Below are 13,184 nucleotides of genomic sequence, written 5' to 3' on the forward strand. Positions count from 1 at the left end.
AATGTCCATTCTGACATGTTAGAGCGAATTTAGATCACATTATTATTCATGGATTTAGAGAATAATGCCTGCAATGGACAAGAAGTCATGAACTCTGCATACTGTTGCAACGGAACATCTTAAGAAGGAATCAATTATACGTTTATTCGTATACGATATATGATCACGAAATGCCCCTCATCAGCCGCCACCAAGAAATTTCGTCTCCCATATACACGCAAAACTTATCCTAATTCCTGAATCTGAACTCTGAATCGGAGTCGAGCAGTATCTATGTGTATATGTACACAACCACAGTCCAGAAGAAGAAGAAGCCGCTGGCAGGCGTCAGACAAGGGCGGCAGCGCCCAGCAGCAGGGGGGGCAGCAGGGAGAGCGCGCCGGCGGCGTGGCGCGAGCCGGCCGACGGCGGCCGCGGCACGGGCGCCGCGCCGGGGTACCTGTTGCCGGCGTCGTTCTGCCGCGGCGTGAGCGTCGTCGTCGGCGCCGGCGCGGGGCTGGGGCTCCCCCCCGGCCCGTCTGCCACTCTGGCGTTCTTGTAACCTGCAGGCGGTTGCCGTGTCAGGGCGATCGGATTCAGACATTCAGGATTTCAGACAGGGCGGTGGATTTCATCCAGTCTGGTAATGCGACGACGAGAGGAGCGTGACCGATCTTACAGTCGAATTTCTGCCAGCCCAGGACGGATCTCTCGCGGTCGAACACCACTTTGAGCCCGGTCATGAAGTTCTCTGCATCCACGTCGATCAGGTCGGTCACCGTCAGTTCACTGTTCTTCTCTACCGGAAATGGAGGAACAGCGAGGAAGGGAGCTTACGGCCGACGATGTTGATGGCGAAGTTGTTCTTGAGGATGGCCAGGCAGTAGCCGACGGCGCGGCTGCTGGCCCTGTCGGAGAACACGATGATCGGGTCGGTGACCGGGAACTGGGCTCCCCCCGCCGCCGTCAGGCTCACCACCGGGAGCTCCACCTCCGTCTGCTCAGGGCTGCGCAGCGATCGCAGATGAGAGAGACGTACGGTCGCAGAGCAGAGGCCGTCAGAGTGTGAAGGCGATGGTGGTCATGCTTACCTGAGTCTGTAGCAGTACTCGAAAGGGAAACGGCCTGCAGATGCGCTGCTGAAGTTGGTCCTCCTCTCGCGAATCTGAGAGTTGAACTGCAATCCAACAGAGATAGATTCCATGCTTTCAGATGCCAATCGACGCGAACGAATTGAACAACATTGGATGAACACAAAATCCTCCTGGAGAACTTTTTTACATTGGTGGCGAGCGCCGTGTACTCCGGGTCGTTGAGGTACGTGAAGGACGTGCCGGAGTCCATGATGGCGGCGAACTCCACCGGCGCCGACTCGCTGCCGACGTTGATCGTCGTGAAGCTCACGTTGTACGTCGGGCTGCCGACAGGATCAATCAGCAAGTGGTTATGAAGTAGTTAGTAGTAAGCTGAACTAACGTGACAGAGCAGCAGCAAGCAACTGACTGTGTGCTCCTGGGGATGAAGGGCGTCTCGGCCTGGCCGCGGCTGCCGGCGTCGCCGAAGTTGATCCGGCCGACGCCGTCGTCGCCGAAGCACATGGAGAAGCTGTTGGACGCGACGAGGCCGCTGCTGGCGAGCACGCTGGGCACGGACACCCTGTCCATGCCCAGGCCCAGCAGGCCGTCGAAGCCGGCGCCGTCCAGGAACGCGCCCGTCTGCACCTGCCCGCACCCGAACACGACGAGGGCCTGCAGGGGCGCCGCGGGGCCCGGGCCCTCCCTGGTGAGGTGGAGCACGTCCTGGACGAGCACCCCGGAGGAGGAGGTGTTGGCGGACACGTAGCGGACGCCGTACGGGCAGCTGCCGTTGGTGGCGGCGCTGCAGGCGTTGGGCCGGTCGCAGAGCGGGCTGTCGCACGTCACCGGCGTGCTCGTCGACGACAGCCGCGGGCTGTACTCGCGGAGCTGCGGCCCGCCGTCCGCCGTGGCGTTGTTGGAGAGCGGCGCGCACTGCTTGCAGTCGCAGGGCACCCAGAAGAGGTCGCTGCCGGTGTCCAGCGCCACCAGGAACGTCGCGTTCGGCGTGCCCAGCGCAACCTCCGCGTAGTACAAGCTGCAAATAAATGGAATTCGATCATCGGTTCAGTACTTCGTGTTCTTGGTGGATTGATTTCCAATTTGTCATGATGACACGTAGCATTTTTATTCAGACGGGACTCACAATCCGAGGTCTTGGAAGGTCGCGTTGCCAGCCGCGAAGGTCAGGAGTTCGTCGGCGGCGCCGGCGAGGCCGCGGCGGGCGAGGAGGGCGCGGTCATGGCGGGAGAGCTCGGAGTAGTACTCCGGCGAGCCTTTGGCCGGCCACTCCGCGGCGAGGGCGTGGTGGCCCCGCGCCTCCGCCCACCGCCGGACCACCGGGGAGGTGCGGTGGTGGAGGTCGAAGCCGACGCAGGACGCCTCCCCGACGACGGCAAGACACGCCGCCGCGACGGCGACGGCGATGACGAACAGGTCCTGGCGGTAGCGGTTGGAGCGAGCCATGAGGTGGAGGACGCGGAGACGTGCAGAGGCGGCAAGATGAGGTAGCGAGCTGAGGTTTGGTGGGTTGAAGCTTACCCGGCATCTGTCTTTAGATGAATTAGCCGTAGAGGCCGGGAGGAGGCGGAGGAGGACCGGAGGGAGAGGAGAAGTCAAAGTCTCCCCTCCCGTGTGCTGCTTTGGTCAACGGTGAGGAGCTAGCGGAGATGGGGATGGAAAGAAACGGTGAGCTTGGCGAGTTGGCCGCCGGCTTGTGGACGACGACGACGACGACGAAGTGGGGTGACGGGAAGGTCTGGTCGTGTCCGCGTACGACTCCGTCGCGCGAGTCACTGTCACAGGTAAACATTTTACCTTTAGGTCCTTATTCTTTCTACAATTTATGAAAATCCCTTCAACCGGTCAGCACACGGCAAAGAAAATGAATTGGCATGATATTTTAGAATGGGAAGGATTTTTATGCTAAGTTGGGAGTTGGACTTTTTCACTCATCTAGAATAGTCATCTGTCTGTCAGTTGGGAGCGTTGATTATCCGTGGTCGTTGGAAGTGCGTCCGTACGGACAGCATCAGCTAGCACATGTGATCTGACGACGTCCGATCCAGAGCAGCTCTAATCCTGCTGGAATCCAACGCATTCTATAGGTTGTTCAACGAAGAAGCATTTGTCGTTTGGTGGGTTCGTTTTTTAGTCTGTAAATTTTAGACCCATCATATAAAAAAAATTTATCGTTTAGAAGTATTAAATAAAGTCTAATTATAAATTTTTTTTGCACAGATGGGTGCTAATTCGCGAGATAAATTTAATGAGCCTAATTAATCCATAATTTGCCACAGTGATGCTACAGTAATCATCCGCTAATCATGGACTAATATACCTCATTAGATTCATCTCGCGAATTAGCCCTAGGGTTCTGCAATTAGTTTTGTAATTAGACTTTATTTAATATTTCTAAATGATAAGATTCTCTTTGATGTGATCTCTCTAAAATTTAGACTCCAGGAAACGAACACACCGTTACATTGCTTGCTCTCTCCATACATGACTAAATAGCTTAATAAAAAAATTGTTCTGTTCGTCGTGCCGGCCGGCCTGATGGGCCTTATTACAATCTAAGGCAGTATCTATCTTTTTAGATGGAGGCGGTCTCTGCACTGTGGATACACGTAATCTCTTTTTTTTTTCTTTAAAGAAGAAGAAGAAGAAGAAGAAAGTTTGCCACCTCACGACCATGGCCATAGGAGCCATGATGTTGACATGTAATGGCACATATTTGGACTTAACAGTAAAAATACTTCTTGGGTGCAGACAAAGGTGAGAATCTTTGCCCCTAAGCAGAAGATCTCTGTGTTTGGCTGGACTAGGCAAAAAAATAATAATAATCAAAGTACTACCAGTTATCTGTAAATAAAAGTGAATCGAGCACACTGGGATTTTGAATCATGGAGATTTGCTTTATTTTTGAGAAAGGATCTTTTGGTTCCTTTCTTTCTTATATGAGATCCCCTCAAGGGAAAGAAAAATATGGTAGTACTGCACTGCTGCTGTCTGCTGGACTCTTTTGTTTGCTTGTTTGGTTTTTTTATATTAGTATACGATACTCGTAAAATGAATGAATAATACTAATCCTCTACTTACTTTTGGGCGTACCAAATCAAAAGCTGAGTTTAGGGCCTGTTCGGATCCAATGGAAAGAGAAAGAGAAAGTGCAAAACTTTTGCTCTTTTGCACTTTTTTTGCACTTTTGGATCCAAACACCCCAAAGTGCAAAAGGGCAAATGCTACCGTAATTTTGCTAATTATGGATTAATTAGGCTTAATAGATTCGTCTCGTCATTTAGTCCTCATCTATATAATTAGTTTTTTAATTAAATTATATTTAATACTTCTAATTAGCGTCCAAACATCTGATGTGACAGGAGTAAAAATTTTACCATTTGCCCTTGGATCCGAACAGCACCTTACTACGCGGGCAGGCCTAGTCCTTTTTGCTTTCCTGTTAGATGCTCAGAAGGCCCGATCGATACGTGTTACCACCAAATACGGCGGTGGCCCATCATTTGGTGGGACGGGAGAATGAATACGGCCCAAGGCGGCGAGGCCCATTGGCACCGTCAGTCTTGCAGGCTCGCAGGCGCTACACGGCCGCGTGTGTGGTTTATTTCTCCCGTATCACCGACGGACCATTCAGACGGAGGTGGCGGCACATCAAGAGTAACAATGCTTCTTCCGGCTACGACTTGCTGCTCCTTGTCGGCTGATCGACTCGTGCTGGCCACTGCCTGACCTGAGCCTCCGTTCCATACCGTAATAAATCTGAATATATAATTTTTGCTATGTATATAGATACAATATTTATCTAGGTTTGCTAAAACAACATATATTTTGGAACGGAGAGAGTAGATCAAATCTGCTCTGCCTTAAACACATCATTTCTAGTACTGTGCTATGTGTTAGCTTAAGTTCAGTTCAGCCTGAAAAGAAAAAAAAGGATAAGTAAATCAGTAAGTAGAGAGGTGTAAGAAACAACAAACAAGGGTGTGCTATGGTAGGTTGCGTTAGCAGCAGATGCATGCACCTAGTTCCTTCAGTTCTTCAAGCTAAGTGGGCCGCTCAAAGATTTTGAAGGGGACACGCGTGATCCCATCGCCAATCTATCCATCCATTCTAACCCAGTCTTTATGCTACCTCCTCCGTATGCACGGAAGCTGCCTATAGGGCACCCTGTCTACCACAGATGTCTCTTGCTGACTGCCTTTAGTCATTATCCACTCTTCTTCTCTCTTCTACACCCATCACTTCATTTCCCTTCCTAAACCAAATACTATACGCAGGAGAATCTTAAGAACCCAATGATTATGAAACCATAGTTAAGAGCAAAATCAAACATTGGTATAACAAATTGCTCACCAAATACCAAAAATTGACTAAATTTTGAATATCGGAGTGCGTATTATTAGTCCAGACTATATTATGTTCTAAGCCGTTCCGGATAACTCATCTCTTCTAATATGAATTATTGGCTGTCACTTCTCCAGTAATGCACTGCCCACTGAGATTGTGATGGAGATTCAGACTGACAGCAACGGTGCTGGCTTGACGAGACTTCTATTATCACTCAATCTTCTCCGTTTCAAACCTCCGTACGCTTGATATCAGGGCTCCGTTTAGATCGCAAGTTTTTATAACTTTTGGAACTTTTTGATACTGTAGCACTTTCGTTTGTATTTGACAAATTTTATCTAATTATGGACTAACTAGGCTTAAAAGATTCGTCTCGTGATGTACAATTAAACTGTGCAATTAGTTATTTTTTTTACATACATTTACTGCTCCATGCATGTGTCCCAAAATTGATGTGATGGAGAGAGAGTGTAAAAATTTGGAATTTGGAAGCGATCTAAACAAGGCCCAGGACTTTGGCAAAGAAGGTTACTACTCTGAATCATTTTCACTGAGAATCATGCACAAAGAAGAGAATTCCTGTACTTGCTCTGGCCGGACGACAAATATTCTCCTGGAAACTTCTCGTCGGAACCAAGACTTCACTGAAACCGCCCAAAAACTGAATCTTTGGTACGGTATCCTAAAGAGAAAGGCCTGCACATGGTCACTCCCCTTAATCCTTTTTTTTCTTGCATCTAATCTAACTATCAATTATGCACAAGACTTTCCATCCAACATCGACCAATGGCCACGGCGGATCTGTTTTTCCATGTAGTGCTGCGGAGCGTATATCTGAATTTGTTATACATATCGCGCAGATCAAGTCCTAGAGGATCATGAAGATTGATACTTCCTTTTTACTCCCTCCTTTTCAAATTGTATATCGTTAATACTAGTATGATGCTTGACAACAGTCTAACCTAATTAGCTTGTGCTAAACGTCATATTATATTTAAAGGTGGAGAGAGAGTAGCTCCCAAACTTCCATTTTAACATTGACATTTGAGAGGCATAGACATTTTACTACCACAAGTAGTACACATTTCAAGTTCCATTCGCAAGCAGAAAACAGTTGGTACAGCGATGTGTGCTGATTTTCTTCTACTTGCCCTTCGATGCCGGTCATCCTGATGACCATTCTCCTTGAAATCTCACCAGAATGAGAACTTGGACTGAGTCGTAAAAAATAAGCATACCTTTGCATTGTCTCCCAACAGGAAGAGATTGTCACATAGCTACTCCCCTTAAATTTTATCTGACACTTGTTTAGGTACAGCGCTTACATAGATTGGCCATAAAAATCTTGCATACTTTTTAAGGGGTTGAAAAACACATGAACAAGGCAGCAAAGCACGACCTTTTATAGACAAATAAACAAGAGGCCCTGATGAAACCACCAAGGAGCTGAAGCTGAGTCTGAAAACGATAGACATCCAGGCAGATCAGCTACCTAACACTATTGACCTCTAGGGAGGTGAAGGCAGGTGAGACAACAACAAGTCGTATATCGTTGGGTGGCAATTGGCAACACGCCATGAAGGTCTGGCATGGAATTCTAAGTTGTAGTGAAGCATAGCACAAGGCCTCTTCTTCCTATGGCGTGTTTGGTTTGCGGAATGGTTGGACTACCTCCGAAGTCTGAACTCGGCTTTATTTTTTTAATTTTTATTTTTTTGTCATGGGACAGAATGGGCCGATTCATCACCACCTCGCTCTATCCATCGGACATGTATTAGGCTACTATTAATCGAACTAACTAACACCTCTTCCCACTAATTAATCGGTCAATGTTCATCTGCATTTGACATGATCCGGTCATGGTCAGTGTGAACGCCCGAATCAAAGCCATGCCGTGAAGGACTATGTGCAGCATTGCTACAGTGGATACAAAGGCACCGGGTTGGTGTCATGCGTCGTTACTGGGTGTTTGCTGGTGCAGGCTCTCATCAGCTCCTGCACCACAATCTGATCATGTTGTTATCTGTGCTTAACAGCGGCTTAAAAAAGAGACGAATTCCACAATACTGTGCTGATACCGGTCGGCGTCCTGTCTTTCCAGCTGCTGAATTTTCAGGGTTCAGACGCAAAGATTCAGAATTCGGGCCAGTCGAGAAACTGAACAATGGGTATTCAGTTTGACAGTGAATTACTGTACGTAGTTGGTCAGAATCCAGGAGCTGGATCCTGAAAAGCTTGTGGCTTTTCGACTGAGCCGTAGAAGCCGAGGATGACCTCTGGACAGGTAGGTGAAGCTGCCGGGCAGAGTCATCAGCCAAGTGTGGCCAGACCAACTGCATCCACATGTGAACACATTTACAAATCAGGTGGTCAGATAACAAACTTCTTATTCCTCTTGGGATCGAAGAGATAACACCGAGAGAGGAATCTTCTGGCTGTTTCGCGAAGTGACGAATTCGACATTGAGTCTAACGAATTTTGTTTTGTCTTGAGATGAATGAACAGTCGCTGAATTTGGTCAGATGTTTTCAGCAGGTAGGTTTTCTCTAGGGACTGATCCGCAATTAGAATCTCAACAGGGGCGCCAGCCTCAAATCCCTCTACCTTTTCTTTTCTGTCTACTCATCACACGTCATCTACCCTGTCTGTTGCAACGGGCCACACCACACACCTCGCCTTCGCGCCACTCCCACCGCTCCGCCGCCACTCGCTGCATCCGTCGCCCGCCGCCACGAAGCCCCACCCGACGCCGGTGTTCCGCGGCCGCCGCGGTTGCTCCGTCCGTCAGCCTTCGCCGCCCGTCGTCCCCGGCTCCGGTCGGTCGCGCAGCGCGGTCTCTCCCCCCCTCGTCTTCTCGTGGGTCGGGTCGGGCGGGAGGGAGCCACCCGACCCGTTTGGGCGGCTGCTCCAGCTTCTTTTCCCCTTTTGTCTCTCGCGACTGCTATTTCCTCTCCCCCTGGTCCAGACCGAGAGAGGGTGAGACAGGAGGGAGAGAGAGAGGGGGAGGAGGAGCAGCGTCGCGACGCCCGAATCGAGCGATTCGATCGAGACCCCTCGCCCCTACTCGCTGAATCCCAGACCGAGCCCGCCAATTGGGCGCCCCGCCCACGCAGAGGTGCGATTTTTTTCCGGCCACTCTTTTCTTCCCCGCGAGCCCCCACCTCTTAGAGTCCTGGATTGGGGCCTCGCTTCGTCCGAATCAGCGAGTTTAGCCAGTTGTTTCTCGGCGTTTGAGTGTTGTGTTGTGGTTCCATTGTTTGTGTTTGTTTGTTCGGGCTAGGAAATTGCGTGCTTTCGAGAATTGATGGATGGGTTGCCTGTCCTGAGTGGGAAGCGCCTGCGCAATTAGATGGAGGGATAGAGGATTTTCGGGGAAATTAATGTGTGAATTATGGTTTCTCCGTAGCTCCCTGTTGATGATACCGTTGATCTGCGTATTGGTATAAATGAGGCCCGAGAAAGCTTTGCAATTATCCAAGGAGATGAGGCTTTGTATAATGAACTTTCTGGGTATTGGTTTTGATTGTCATTTACTACATGCCTGGTTCATCCGTTAGCAGTAGTACTAAAAAAATTCTGCATTTGTCGCTAGATGTCAGTGTTTATAAAGCCTAGTACTAGCTTTGAACAGTCGTTCAGAGGGCACGTGATGTTTATTTCCACTTCTAGTGTAGTAATACTAAGAAGGAGATTTCTGAACCCCGAGAGTTTTTGGTGAGCAGCTATGCCCACACTGATATGATATCTGTAATGGTATTGCTAACTGATATGAAAGAAAAGAAATAGTGATCAAAAGGTGCTGTTATCCTTGAACCTATGCAGAGGTTTCAAGTCAATGAGCTTCTGAGAATTGTCTTAGCCATAGCTATGTTTGGCTCATTTCTAGCTGTTTTTGTTCCAGGACAAAGGGAAGAACAACACTGGCGTGCTGAGAAATCCAACAGCACTTTTCTTGGACCACAGATGAAGCGAACTCGAAGGCGTATGTGGAAGGGATGACTGATGAGGGATGCTAGTGACATTGATGAACTTGTTGCGGGCGTGCTGGCGACCGTCATCAAACCGGCATGCCCGAACAGGCTCAGATGCTGCCGGTAGGCAGGATGGACTTCTATGGTACAAGGATACCGGGCAGCATGTCAATGGGGAATTCTCCATGGCTGTTGTCCAAGCCAATAACTTACTTGAGGACCAATGTCAGATTGAGTCGGGTCCATTGAGCTTTCTAGATTCTGGACCGTATGGCACTTTTGTTGGCGTTTACGATGGACATGGTGGTCCAGAGACGGCTTGCTACATCAACGATCATCTCTTCCAGAATCTGAAAAGTAACTTGCTAACCTTGTAATACCATGCTCATTATTTTCCTTTCTTAATGTTATATCCGCACAATGTTTTCAGTTTCCGCTTAAAGGGAGCAATCCAGTGATTAATCCATTCTTTCATGGATTGTGTTGCAGGGTTTGCATCTGAGCAGAATTCAATGTCTGCTGATGTCCTGAAGAAAGCATATGAAGCTACAGAAGATGGATTCTTCTCTGTTGTTACCAAACAGTGGCCTGTAAAGCCTCAGATAGCGGCTGTGGGCTCATGCTGCCTTGTCGGTGTAATTTGTGGTGGCATGCTTTATGTTGCCAACGTTGGGGATTCCCGTGTTGTTTTAGGAAGACATGTTAAGGCCACTGGAGAAGTTTTGGCTGTCCAACTGTCAGCGGAGCATAACGTAAGTATTGAGTCAGTGAGAAAGGAACTGCAGTCAATGCACCCGGATGATAGGCATATTGTTGTTCTCAAGCACAATGTTTGGCGTGTAAAAGGACTAATTCAGGTATGTTCTCTGTAACTGAAACATTTGTGGCTTTCAGGTTTCATTACGGTTGCTCATTTCATACTGGCAATAGATGCACTGGTAGTTTTTGTGGTCTTGTGGACGAGCAATAGCTTGTTTGGTAAGTGCGCTAGCTATGCCCACGCCAACCTGCGTTCGAGCTCAGCTCAACGGAGGTTTTTACCTATTAATTGATCATATGGCTTCAGTGCCATATAGCCATTCTCCTTATCAGTTGATGCTGTTTACTAAATGAGACCATTCCTGTACGTCTTTGAATGACAAAAGCAAGTAGTTATAGGTGGCACTAACAACGCAGCAGAAATAATTTTATACCCATTTATGCAAGATACTGCTTTTGTTATGAAAGATTGCAGCACCATTACCATTCCTCATTAGCGGGGAGCTTAAGAATTGGATTTGTGCTGGGGTTTTTTTTATGCATTGTTAATGCCTGAAGCATGTATTATCACAAAGATCATTAAGTCTTTCCTCATTAGTTAGTACTACTACCAAAGTATTGTAGCAAATAACATTTTCATTCTGGTTTATTCATCGATTAGCTTAAATTTTTATAACTGAAAAAAATATTTTGATGTTAGTCCCCCTTAACCTCCGCTCTCCTTACTTGTTTGTGTTGGAGTTTAATGGCCTGCCAATCTGCTCTCTGAAGGGCTTGAGTCTAATCCTCAAATACCCATGCGGTCTTACTATGCTAAGATGCTTAGATATATGATAAGCTTTTGTATGAGTAATAACTAACAGATTTGAAAATACTTCCTACATTGTCATATTCGTCAATTGTTGGCTCTCTATTGTATGTTGCAGGTCTGCAGATCAATCGGTGATGCTTATCTGAAAAAGCAAGAGTTCAACAGGGAGCCTCTATACGCAAAATTTCGCCTCCGCGAACCTTTTCACAAGCCTATACTAAGTTCAGAACCATCAATCTGTGTGCAACCACTACAACCACATGATCAGTTTCTCATATTTGCATCTGATGGTCTTTGGGAGCACTTAACCAACCAAGAGGCTGTTGATATTGTTTGCAGTAGCCCACGCAATGTAAGTTACTCTTTTCCGTGTGTATGAGCTAACATCACAAACACACAGTACTTGACATTCTACTGCTAGCATGTGCAACCTTATGGGTCTGCTATTTCAGATCTAGTTCTTCTGATCATGAATAAAAAAATATAAACATGTCTTAAATTACCGTATTTATGTTTCAACGAACTCAAGATATTAACCTGTTACTACCTTCCACTGTTGTGACACGGACTGCGTGCTCATCACATGGTGAATTTGCCAAGTGCAGAATTGGCTTACACTATTGCAGTATTGCATCCTTGAAAAGGAATGAGGGAGTAACCTGCAAATATCATTGATTTACAATAATAAAAAATATGGTTCCTGGGCACTTTGCATGTGTACCTTTTCATTTGTTTGGAATTGCATATAAACAAAACATAGGGATCATAGTATTCACAAAATAATGATCCGCTACTGTTGCATGCACGGTAGAAAATCAAAATAGCGGTTGAAGTTCTCATTCCTATCCTGGAAGCATAGAATCATTTTTTAAATTTTCACCTTGTTTAGCTGATGGAAAATGTATATGTGCTTAAATCTTCTTAGAAAGGCTCTGCAAATGATAGTGCAACAAATTCTGATTTTTCTTTATGAATATTATTGTAAGAAAAGCTCAGTACATGTACATAGTGCTCTTAGCCAAACAGAAGATGGCTTAAATATATGATGGTAGCTGACCGCTAAGTGGAGTGATAATTGCATCCTCTGATGATTCATGTCTATATTTGATCTTTCAGGGCTGCGCTAGGAAGTTGATAAGAGCGGCACTGCAAGCAGCAGCCAAGAAAAGAGAGATGAGGTACTCGGACCTCAAGAAGATTGATCGGGGTGTTCGCCGCCACTTCCACGACGACATAACAGTCATAGTAGTGTTCCTTGACTCCAGCCTCGTAAGCAGGGCGAGCACGAACCGAGGTCCCGCTCTTTCCCTGCGAGGTGGCGGCGCCAGCATGCGCAGTAACGCCAGCATGCGCAGTAACACGCTCACACCAACGTGACTAGAAGGGGCGGTGATGACACACCTTTCTGATGAAGGTTATTTTTCCATGTGTTGAATATGTTATGCATGTATCGGCCAAGACCACCCATCCCCTCAATGGTGTAAAGAAATAGGAGACGTACATAAGCTCCTATCCCGGTGTCCCTTAATCCCATCACAGTAGTGTATGTGTCAAGGTTGACTCAGTTCAATAGGTTCCCAGTTGTTCTGATGATGCTCCGTAGAAAGCGCGAAATCTTCCACCTGGAAAGGCAAGTGTGTGTTCATTCCAGTCGTGGAATTAACCTAGTGCATATACTATATATATGAAATAATAATAAGCAGCCAAAAGGAGAGGTGTAACTTGTTTAACTGGTGGTGTCAAGTGTATGTATGCTTTGTATGGATACTGTATTGACTCGCTGAATCTAAACTGTTGTCTGTTGACCACTGGTGAAGCGAAATGCTGTTTGTCATCTTGATGTGTGGATATTCCTAGCAATGCTGTTTAGACTGGTACGTTTGAAGCTTTGCTGCTCCTTGCAATGAAGTGCTTATGCTTCTAAAACAGAAACTGGATCTCATTGATTGTGTTGAGATTGCATTGATCTTATACTCTTCAACTGTTGTTTCAGACGGCGACATGGCCGAGACACTATTTTGACCATATAGCATTAAACCATTAAAATTTAGCAAACATGTAGAGTATTTGAAAACTACTTTTGAAGGCGGGCCTGTACCATTTTCAAAAGTAAAATTTCAGATATTTAAAGAGATACTGATGGAGTGATGGTCAAAACTAGTATATATACCAAAAACGATACTGTAGTAATTCGAAGATAGGATGGAGAAGCTCTAACAGCAG

General features: G+C 46.9%; 2 protein-coding genes across 2 annotated transcripts; one reads left to right on the forward strand and one right to left on the reverse strand.

The window, feature by feature from the left end:
• Nucleotides 1-102: 102 nt before the first annotated feature.
• On the reverse strand, nucleotides 103-2,778 carry LOC112891012 (aspartyl protease family protein 1-like). The gene is made up of 7 exons (XM_025957906.1): nucleotides 2,200-2,778; nucleotides 1,483-2,091; nucleotides 1,261-1,396; nucleotides 1,071-1,156; nucleotides 817-986; nucleotides 659-730; nucleotides 103-542 (listed from the first exon to the last, which is right to left on the reverse strand). The coding sequence occupies exons 1-7, from the start codon at nucleotides 2,517-2,519 to the stop codon at nucleotides 328-330; spliced, it is 1,608 nt and encodes a 535-aa protein (XP_025813691.1). The 5' UTR covers nucleotides 2,520-2,778; the 3' UTR covers nucleotides 103-327.
• A 5,301-nt stretch (nucleotides 2,779-8,079) lies between these two features.
• On the forward strand, nucleotides 8,080-12,783 carry LOC112889225 (probable protein phosphatase 2C 60). Its single transcript, XM_025955742.1, has 5 exons — nucleotides 8,080-8,535; nucleotides 9,322-9,748; nucleotides 9,881-10,248; nucleotides 11,077-11,313; nucleotides 12,078-12,783. The coding sequence occupies exons 2-5, from the start codon at nucleotides 9,430-9,432 to the stop codon at nucleotides 12,336-12,338; spliced, it is 1,185 nt and encodes a 394-aa protein (XP_025811527.1). The 5' UTR covers nucleotides 8,080-8,535; nucleotides 9,322-9,429; the 3' UTR covers nucleotides 12,339-12,783.
• The last annotated feature ends 401 nt before the right edge of the window (nucleotides 12,784-13,184 follow it).

The sequence above is a fragment of the Panicum hallii genome, chromosome 4, assembly GCF_002211085.1.
Source record: "Panicum hallii strain FIL2 chromosome 4, PHallii_v3.1, whole genome shotgun sequence".
NCBI lineage: Eukaryota > Viridiplantae > Streptophyta > Magnoliopsida > Poales > Poaceae > Panicum > Panicum hallii.

What these genes read in the sequence shown, in the direction of transcription:
- LOC112891012 (XM_025957906.1), bottom strand. Translation starts at nt 2,519, where the DNA reads ATGGCTCGCTCCAACCGCTACCGCCAGGACCTGTTCGTCATCGCCGTC. An exon ending in TTCATCCCCAGGAGCACACA is followed by an intron (nt 1,397 to 1,482) that starts GTCAGTTGCTTG and finishes TCCTGTCGGCAG; the next exon opens with CCCGACGTACAACGTGAGCT. An exon ending in ACACGGCGCTCGCCACCAAT is followed by an intron (nt 1,157 to 1,260) that starts GTAAAAAAGTTC and finishes GTTGGATTGCAG; the next exon opens with TTCAACTCTCAGATTCGCGA.
- LOC112889225 (XM_025955742.1), top strand. Translation starts at nt 9,430, where the DNA reads ATGCTAGTGACATTGATGAACTTGTTGCGGGCGTGCTGGCGACCGTCA. An exon ending in GTGTAAAAGGACTAATTCAG is followed by an intron (nt 10,249 to 11,076) that starts GTATGTTCTCTG and finishes TGTATGTTGCAG; the next exon opens with GTCTGCAGATCAATCGGTGA. An exon ending in TTTGCAGTAGCCCACGCAAT is followed by an intron (nt 11,314 to 12,077) that starts GTAAGTTACTCT and finishes TTGATCTTTCAG; the next exon opens with GGCTGCGCTAGGAAGTTGAT.